Raw genomic sequence first — 9,191 nt, 5'->3', positions numbered from 1 at the left:
CGGAGCCTGTGCTCCGCAACGGGAGAGGCCGCAGCGGTGAGAGGCCCGCGTACCGCGAAAAACAAAAAACAAACAAAAAAAAGACACTAGTCTACTCGGGTGGAGAACTTGGTCTGAGTTCATGAAGCCCATCTCCTGGCCAGTCTAGTCCTGTCTTCCGAGGGCCGTGGAGGAAGATGTCCTCACGTGAGCTCTGAAGTTGGACACACCTGGGTTTGAAGCTCCACTTTCTGCTGAGTGATGTCAGCCTCAGTATCCCCAGCCGGGAAAGGGGCGGGTCAGGAGCGGCCCGGCGCGGGGTGGGCTCCCGGGATCCCGCACGCACGTGCGCGCCGCCTCGGCCGCCTCCCCCGCCAGGGCGCTGAAGATGCCCGCGCTCGTCCTCGGCGTCGCGCCCGGCCTCCTCGGGGAGCCGCGCGGGTTGGGCGCGCTCCCAGGCGCATTCCTGGCCGGGCAGCCCCTCCTCCTCGGCCTTGGCCAAGGGGCTGGCGCCTCCCCGCCTCGCTGCGATTGTCTCGTGCGGGCGGCTGCGGACGCTCCTGGACGCTGCGGCTGCAGGTCTGCGCGCGGCGCACCTGGACCCAGGACTGCGCCTCCCGAGCGCGGCGGGCCCGGCTGCGCTCCGGGGCTCCCGCCTCCCTCCCTGCCCGAGCCGCTCGGGGCCGCGCGGAGCCCCGCTCCCCGCAGGGGCGGCTGCGGCATCGGCTTGGGACAACCTCGGCAGGGAAGGCAAAGTTATTTCCCCTTCCCAAGCAGAAAGGTTCCGATTGGCAAGATGGTGCCCAACTGTCCCCGCGCGCTCTTCCTCCTGCTGCTTTTCCTCGCCTGCCCCGAATCGCGGGCTTCCCAGGTCAGTGTCCCTCCCGCCCCTCCCCTGTCCCGCTTGCAGGGGAGGCCACGCCAAGGCCGGAGGACCTGGGCTCGCCACATTCCACCGGAATGCTCGGGCTGGGGGCTTGGAGCGAGGCTGGAGCTGGGGTTCAGTTTTAAGAGGGAAGCGTGAGATCCCCCCCCATCTGTCATCGGATGCATCGCGGGCCGGGCGTCTGGGAGAACCCGGGCTGGTCTAGCCGAGCAGTTTGTGCGAAAGCCTCGGTCCGCTGCGGGGAGGGAGAGAGAGGGCTCCGCGTGAGAACCGTGCGTTGCAGAAAGATTGCCCTGGGATTTATGAGACATTGGTCTTCCTCAGGTCTCCAGAAGAGCTCCCTGCTCGCCCAATTAGGGTAGAGGTTGTCCCCTCCCCTCCAACTTCCAACATTTAAATTTCTAACTGAAATATCATTCTTACCACCACCAACTTTTAAATTTACTTATTTAATTTATTTTTGGCTGCGTTGGGTCTTCGTTGCTGCGCACGGGCTTTCTCTAGTTGTGGCGAGCGGGGGCTACTCTTCGTTGCGGTGCGCAGGCTTCTCATTGCGGTGGCTTCTCTTGTTGCGGAGCACGGGCTCTAGGCGCACGGGCTTCAGTAGATGCGGCGGTGGGCTCAGTAGTTGTGGCTCACGGGCTTAGTTGCTCCCTCGGCATGCGGGATCGTCCCGGACCAGGGCTCGAACCGGTGTCCCCTGCATTGGCAGGCGGATTCTTAACCACTGCGCCACCAGGGAAGGCCCACCACCAACTTTTAAAGGCTCAGAACTTTCTTAGCAGTTCGCCACGTTTCCCAGGCAGAGACAGGTGGGAGGTTTCTGAAGCAGCCTCACCTGAGCCTAGGGGACCTTAGATTTGGGACTGCATTTCTTTCCCACACTTGCAGGCAGCTCGCCGTTTAATTTTTCTCTCCCTGACGTTTGTGTCTGTTGGAGTCCCACTGGATTTATGTGCTTGACCAGGTTCACTTTTACATTAAGCAGTAAAAACTCATGGTTAAAATTAAGATAAGAATGCAGATAAAAATGTGTCTTCCAAAGGTGAGACTGGAATTGCTCGATTCAGAGCCAGCTATCACCAGACTGGCTCTGGAAACTGGAGACCCCTCCCTCTGTGATGGCGTGTCCCGTGGGCTGTGGGGCAGCTACCCCAAGAATACCGTCCATAACAACAATAGTAACGGCAGATGGAAAGAAAGCTCACTGAGTGATGAGTGCTGTATTCTTTGCTAAGCATCTTGCAGGCTCTTTATTCTCAGAGCAGCGCTGTGAGTCGGGAACTATTGTCATCCCCATTTTGCAGATGAGGGAGCTGAGACCCAGGGAGATTCTGACTTACTCAAGTTTCACATGGCCAGGAAGGAGTGGAGTAAATTTAATCTCTCTCCTTGGTCTCCAAGCCTTTTCCCTTCCCCACAGACTCTCACCCATGGACTGAATACCTGACAGGCACAACCGTGGCCACCTAGAAGCCCTTGGGGCACAGGAAGGGGTTCCAGGCAGGCAGAACTCAGTTCAGACCAAACACGGCCCGTGTGAGTGCAGAATGCGGTGAGTTGCCACTGCAGGAAGTCACTCAGCCACCAGGCAGCAGAAGCCTGGTCTAGGGCCACAATCAACCCACCCAACAGAACAGTGGGGTGCCCCACGCACGATGCAGATTACATAACAGAACCTGAGGCCCAGAGCTCAAAGCCAGAAGCACAGGTAGGTGCATCCCTAAGCCGGCTCCCCACCCAGGCCAGGAGAGGGGGCAGGGTGGATAGGAAGTACCAGAGGAAGCTGAGGGGCTCTGCACTGCCATTATCCGATCTCTGAAGGTTACCTGGAAAAGTGGTGACACCTTGGCAGTTCTCAGATGTCTGCAGCTGCTGTTCAAGCAGGGAAGTAAGCTCTCTCAGGCTCTGTTCCGGGGGGAGATCTGGGTCCCATCCCTGCCCTGCCACGTCCAGGCTTTCTCAAATTCCTTCTCCTCTAAACCTTGGTTTCTTTACCTGCGAGAGCACCTGCCTCACTGGGCTTTGTGAAGGGGAAAGGGAGCAGAAGGGATTCTCCATAGAAGTTAGTTTAAAAATTCTAGTGAAACTGTCCTTCACCCAAAGTCCTATGTAGTCGGGGGAATCTCACCCCTAATCCTTGTCTGACTTTTCAGCACATCTGTCCTGGGTCACTTTGCAAGATTTCTGTGACCTGCTGTTGGAGAGCCAGTGGTCCTGGGGAAGGAGGGAGGTTGAGCAATGTGGGGATCCCGTAAGTGGGAGCCCTTTCCCAACACTACTGCCCACTCTGTGTGGCCTTCCCCCAGGAAGAGAAACAGCCTTGCTGGGGAGACAGGAAAGGGAGAACATTTAACACACCCCACGCCTCACCCTCTTCCCCCACAATGGCTCTCGGCCTCCTTGTTGCCTGTGGGGAGGGGGGGCTATGGTATTTCAGAACGTTTCCCCTTCTCCAAAACCCCTCCTTGTGATCACATGTCACAGGGTTCCAAATTCCACCATTAGAGATTCATTCTTTTGGTTGTCTACTCCCAGTTGATACATTGCTTTTTACAGTGTAATGGGAAAGAAATGTTTTTGGTGTACATTTCCATGATTTTAACCATAGAACTATGTTCTATATGTGGTACTCACCACCACAGTCAGGAGACAGAAGAGTTCCACCACCCCAAAATAACATCATCATGCCGTATGTAGTCACACCCTCGGGCACCCTAGCGCCTGGCAACACTGATCCGTTCTTCATCATTATGGTTTTTTCATCTTCACAGTGTAATATAAATGGAAGCAAAAAGTACATAGACTTTTCACTCTTACTTCTTTAACTTAGCATAAAGCATTTAAGATTCTTCCATGTCGTTCTGGGGATGCACAGTTCCTTCCTATTGCTGGGTAGTATTCCATTGTGTGGACGTATCACAGCTTTGTTTTTAATCAATTCAGCCACTGAACTGAGTGACACCCATGGTATCAGTTCCAGTTTTTGGTGATTATGACTAGAGCTGCCGTAAACATTCCCATACAGCTTTTGTGTGAATGTAAAAACACTCATTTCTCTTGGGTAAATATCTAGGAGTGGGATTGCTGGGTTATATGGTAAGTGTATCTTTAACTTTGTCAGAAGCAGCCAAACTGTATTCCATATCAGTTGTATCATTTTGCATTCCCACCAGCAATACATAAAAGACCCAGTTGCCCTGCATCCTCACCAGCACTTAATATTATCGGGTTTGTCTGTTTGTTTCTAAGTCACTCTAATAGGTATGGAATGGTATCTCATTGTGGTTTTAATTTCCATTTCTCTAATAACTGATAATATTGACATCTTTTCATGTGCTTATTTGCCATTTGAATAGTTTACTGGGTGAAGTGTCTGTTCAGGCCCTCTGCCCATTTTCCAAATGGGTGATTTGTTTTCTTATTGTTAAGTTTTGAGTATTCTTTATACATTCTAAATAGAAATCCTTTATCAGATGTGTGAGTTGCCAATATTTTCTCCCTATCTGCAGCTTGTCTTTAAAAAAGTTTTTTTTTTATTTTATATTGGAGTATAGTTGATTTACAATGTTGTGTTAGTTTCAGGTGTACAGCAAAGTGAGTTAGTTATACATATTCCTATATCTATTCTTTTTCAGATTCTTTTCCCATATAGGTTATTACAGAGTATTAAGTATAGTTCCCTGTGCTCTACAGTAGATCCTTGTTGATTATCTATTTTATATATAGTAGTGTGTATATGTTAATCCCAAACTTGTAATTTATTCTTCTCCCTACCCCACCTTTCCCCTTTGGTAACCATAAATTTGTTTTCTAAGCCTGTGAGTCTATTTCTGTTTTGTAAATAAGTTCATTTGTATCATTTTTTTCTAGATTCCACATAAGTGATGTCATATGATGTTTGTCTTTCTCTGACTTACTTTGACAATCTCCAGGTCCATCCACGTGGCTGCAAATGGCAGGATTTCATTCACTGCAGCTTGTCTAAGCAGTGTCTTTCCCAGACCAAAGATTTTAAATTTTGATGAAGTCCAATTGATCGATTTTTAATTTTTATAGATCGTGGTTTTGGTGTCAAGTCTAAGAACTCTTTGACCCCAGATCATGAAAATTTTCTTGTATGTTTTCTTCTAAAATTTTTGTAGTTTTGCATTTTTACATTTTGATCTGTAATGTATTTTGAGTTAATTTTTGTGTGAAGTGTGAGGTTTATGTTGAGATAAACACTTTGCATGTAGATATCCACTTGTTCCAACAGCATTTGTAGAAAAGACTGTTGAATTGCCGTTGAATTGTCTGAGCAACTTTGTCAAAAATCAGTGCGTCATATGGGTTTATTTCTGCCAGTAACACACTATCTTGATTACTGTAATTTTATTTATTTATTTAGTTAGTTAGTTATTTGGCTGCATTGGGTCTTCGTTGCACACGGGCTTTCTCTAGTTGTGGCGAGCAGGCGTCTACTCTTTGTTGCCATGCACGGGCTTCTCATTGCAGTGGCGTTTCGTTGCAGAGCACGAGCTCTAGGCGCACGGGCTTCAGTAGTTGTAGTGCGCGGGCTCAGTAGTTGTGGTTTGCGGGCTCTAGAGCGCAGACTCAGCAGTTGTGGCGCACAGGCTCAGTTGCTCCAGAGGCATGTGGGATCTTCCCAGACCAGGGATCGAACCCGTGTCCCCTGCATTGGCAGGAGGATTCTTAACCACTGCACCACCAGGGAAGTCCCGTTACTGTAATTTTATATAAGACTTAAAATTGGATAGATTTTGAGACTTTATTATTCTTTTTCAAAATTGTTTCGGTTATTATAGCTTGTATTTCCATTAAAATTTTAGAATCGGCTTGTCCCTATCCACAGAATTCCACTGGAATTTTGACTGAAACTGCATTAAACCTACTGATCAATTAGGGGCGAATTGGCATCTTAACAATATTGAGTCTTCCAATCTGTGAAAACAATATGTCTTTCCATTTATTTAGATCTTCCTTGATTTCCCTCATCAGCATTTTTTAGTTACCAACAGAAACATGTTTTGTTAGATTTATATCTAAGTATTTCATCTTTGGAGCTATTTTAAGTGGTATTAGGTTTTAAATTTTTTCATTTCCAATGCTATATTCCTTGTGTATGGAAATTCAGTGGGCTTTTCTGTGTTGACATGGTGTCCTGTGACTTTGTGGAACACACGTATTAGTTATAAGGCTTTTTTTTTTTTGTAGATTCCCTCAGATTTTTTTTACATAAACAATCATGTTATCTGTGAATAGGGGCCATTTTATTTCTTCCTTTCTAATCCATGCGCCATTTATTTATTTATTTAGCCTTATTACACTTATTAAAACTTCCAGTACTGTGTTGAGTAAGCGAGTGGACATTCTTGCCTTGTTCTAGAACTTGCGAAGAATGCATTCCGTTTTTTAATATTAAGTGGGATGCTAGGTTGTGGGTTTTTGCAGATGCCATTTGTCAGGTTAAGGTTCTCTTCTGGCCATAGTTTGATGGAGTATTCATTATGAATGGGTGTTGAATTTTATCACATGCTTTTATTGATGTGATCCTGTGGTTTTTCTTCAGTCTGTTATTAAAGTGGATGACTTTGACTGAATTTTTAAATTTATTTTTAATTTTTTAAAATTGAAGTACAGTTGATTTACAATGCTGTGTGATTGATTTTCTAATCTTGAAACCAGCCTTGCATTCCCAGATAAACCCTAATTGATTATGGCATCGTATACATCGTCTATATTTCTGGATTCTACTTGCTAATGTTTTGTGAGAATTCTTGTATCTTGTTCATGAGGGATATTGGTGTATAGCAGGGGTCAGCAAACTATGGTCCATGACCCACATCCAGTACACTGCTGGTCAAATCTGTCCACACTGATCACTTACATGTCATCCATACCTGCCTTTTGCACTGCAATTGCGGAGGTGAGCAGTTGGAACAGAGACCCTATGGGCTGCAAAGATGAAAACTTTGACTCTCTGGCCCTCTTTCTACAGACACAGTTTGCTATCCCTCATTTATGGATTTCTTCTACTTTCTTTACCTGGTTTTGTTACCAGGGTAATACTGGCTTCCTAAAATGAGTTGTGAGCTGTCCCCTTCTCTTCTGTTTTCTGGATGAAACTGTGTAGAGGTGGTGTCAGTTCCTCTTATAATGTTTGGTAGAATTGACCAGTGAAACCCTGTGGGCTTGGAGATTTCTTTTCTGGAAGGTTTTTAACTATGAATTCAATTTCTCTGACAGATACAGAACTACTTAGGGTAGGCTTTTTCCTTTGGGTGACTTTTGGTAGCTTGTGGCTTTCAAGAAATTGTTCCACAGTCCTCACTGTCTCTTGAGGTAACTGATTTTAAATGCCCTGGAAATTACTCCCCATTTCTCAACAATTGATCTCCTGTAACGACAGATGAGTACTTTGTTCCATTGTTCGCTGCAGAGCCAAATAGTCTACTATGATTAATTTCCTTTCTTGTGTAACTTTTTGGTTTTCCTCAAGATTTTTCACTTTTGCCCGGTTCGTCCTCTACATAAGCACAGTTGTTTCCAATAATCTCTTTCCTAGTCCATATTCTGTCGGGCTGCTTTCCCCCTGGATCCCAGTCATGCTGACCTTCTCTGGGCTCATGGCCCTGTGGCTACACAGGGACTTTGGCCTGCGCTGGAGTTTATGTTTTCTAGATCATATGTCTTCCTCTTTCTTGGCTTATTCCCTTGTTTTTTTGAACACGTTCTCAGGAAAAATGATGTTTTAATCTGCGATCCTTAGCCCTTCCCAGATCACTTTCCTATTGTGGATGTCACCATTTTTCTACCCTGAAACTTTAAAGCAGGCAACGGTAGCACCATTATCCCCACGCTGGAGATGGGGAGCCTGATGTGCCTGAGGAAGTGGCAGCTGAATCCTCATATTGGGAACAAAGCCAGAGGAAGGAGCGAGGGGGGGGGAAATGCCCCCATCCAGTGTCCCCCCACTGACTGAGTCGGGAGGGAAGGAGGTGGGGAGGGTTTGAGACCTATTCCCTGGTCTGAGAACAAATGAGATGAAGAAGGGTGGAAATATGAAAACCCAAGTATGTTCCTTGCCGGTGCAGTATGGTCAGCTTATCGATGTCAATTCTACTGCCAGTTTCGACGGAGTGGCTGGACTCCAGGTTGAGATGGATTGCTGTTTGCTTGAGAACTCAGCACAAAAGGATACCATGCTCGATTAAAGGTATCTGCCGTGCTCGCAGCACCAGGAGTATTTGCTACCCTGCAGCGGGGTTTTATACACCGGCGCCTGTATTATAAGAATACATGGGGGTGAGCGGAAGCTACGGGGACATGGGAATCATCCATTTTGAAAATGGGGCATTTCATCAAACAAATACTTGGTGACTGCCGTGGCCCAGGCCGGGAACAAAACAGACAAGGACCGTGCATTTGGTTTCGAAAGGGCCGCTCTAGATCTGGAGTTGGCTGATCAGGGTGGCAGTCTGAGCTGGGCTCAGCTCGACTGTTCTGCTCAATGGCTCCAGGCTCCGCTTTTCGGGTCTGGGCTCCTCTTCACCTGTGGACGGCTGCCAGGTTAGCTGCGGCTGGTTGGTCCAGGGTGGCTCTGCTCCATGCAGCCTCTCATCCTCCAGCAGGCTAGCTGGGTTTTTCACATGGTAGAAAGTGGTCAAGGGCCAGGACGAGCAGAATGCCCAAGACTTCTTGAGACGCTGTTCTAAAATGAAGCTGGGATTTTGGCGTCCTCCAAGTGTGGTGAGGCCAACAGATAGGAGACACTGCCGGAAAAGATAGTGTGTTACTCTCACTATCGAGGAGGGAGAATGTCATACCAAGTTGGGCTACAGAGAGAACAGCAGGCAGAAAGAGAGGGAGGGAAACTTCTGGAAAGCCTTTACTGGGGGTTTTGAGGGAAGAAATGGGTGAGACAGGTTAAGGGGACTGACCGGGTTAAGATTGGCTAGTTGGGATAATTGTAGCAGGATGGTGGTATAGGGCTGCCCCTAGTCGTCTGATGCCGAACCCCAGGTTTGTTGGTGGGGACTGGGCGGGTGTTAGTGTCTCACAAGCTTCGGAGCCAGATAAGCAGGCGGATGGGCTCTGGTTCAGTTGGTTTGCTACCAAAGGTGTGCTGGGCATGGGCAGGGAGGGTGTTGTGTTGTTTGCTGTCTCTAGGAATTTGCTGGCCCTGCCACAGAGGGGCAGTCTGTGCCAAGTCAGCGTGGCCCCAGATGTCAAAACATCACATACAGAAACTAGACAATGTGGTTAATCCAGAGCCAGCCTTGGAACTGGTATATCGCTTCCAGTGCATTCTGTTGGCCAAAGC

General features: G+C 47.8%; 1 protein-coding gene across 2 annotated transcripts in view; it reads left to right on the top strand.

Annotated features, from left to right (window-relative positions):
• Positions 1-775: 775 nt before the first annotated feature.
• The window catches only part of FBLN7 (fibulin 7), a gene marked incomplete at both ends in the record, with an annotated part of 43,852 nt that continues 35,436 nt past the window's right edge, over positions 776-9,191 (top strand). For both annotated transcript variants that reach the window (XM_082852135.1, XM_082852134.1), the window contains one exon: positions 776-850. In XM_082852135.1, the coding sequence (XP_082708261.1) occupies positions 776-850 (75 nt within the window). The remainder of the gene's footprint in view (positions 851-9,191) is intronic.

This window comes from Leucopleurus acutus (genome assembly GCF_964270905.1).
Source record: "Leucopleurus acutus genome assembly, chromosome: 12".
In the NCBI taxonomy this organism is placed as follows: domain Eukaryota; kingdom Metazoa; phylum Chordata; class Mammalia; order Artiodactyla; family Delphinidae; genus Leucopleurus; species Leucopleurus acutus.
The sequence above is the reverse complement of the archived record's forward strand: the minus strand, read 5'-3'. Positions and strand labels throughout refer to the sequence as shown.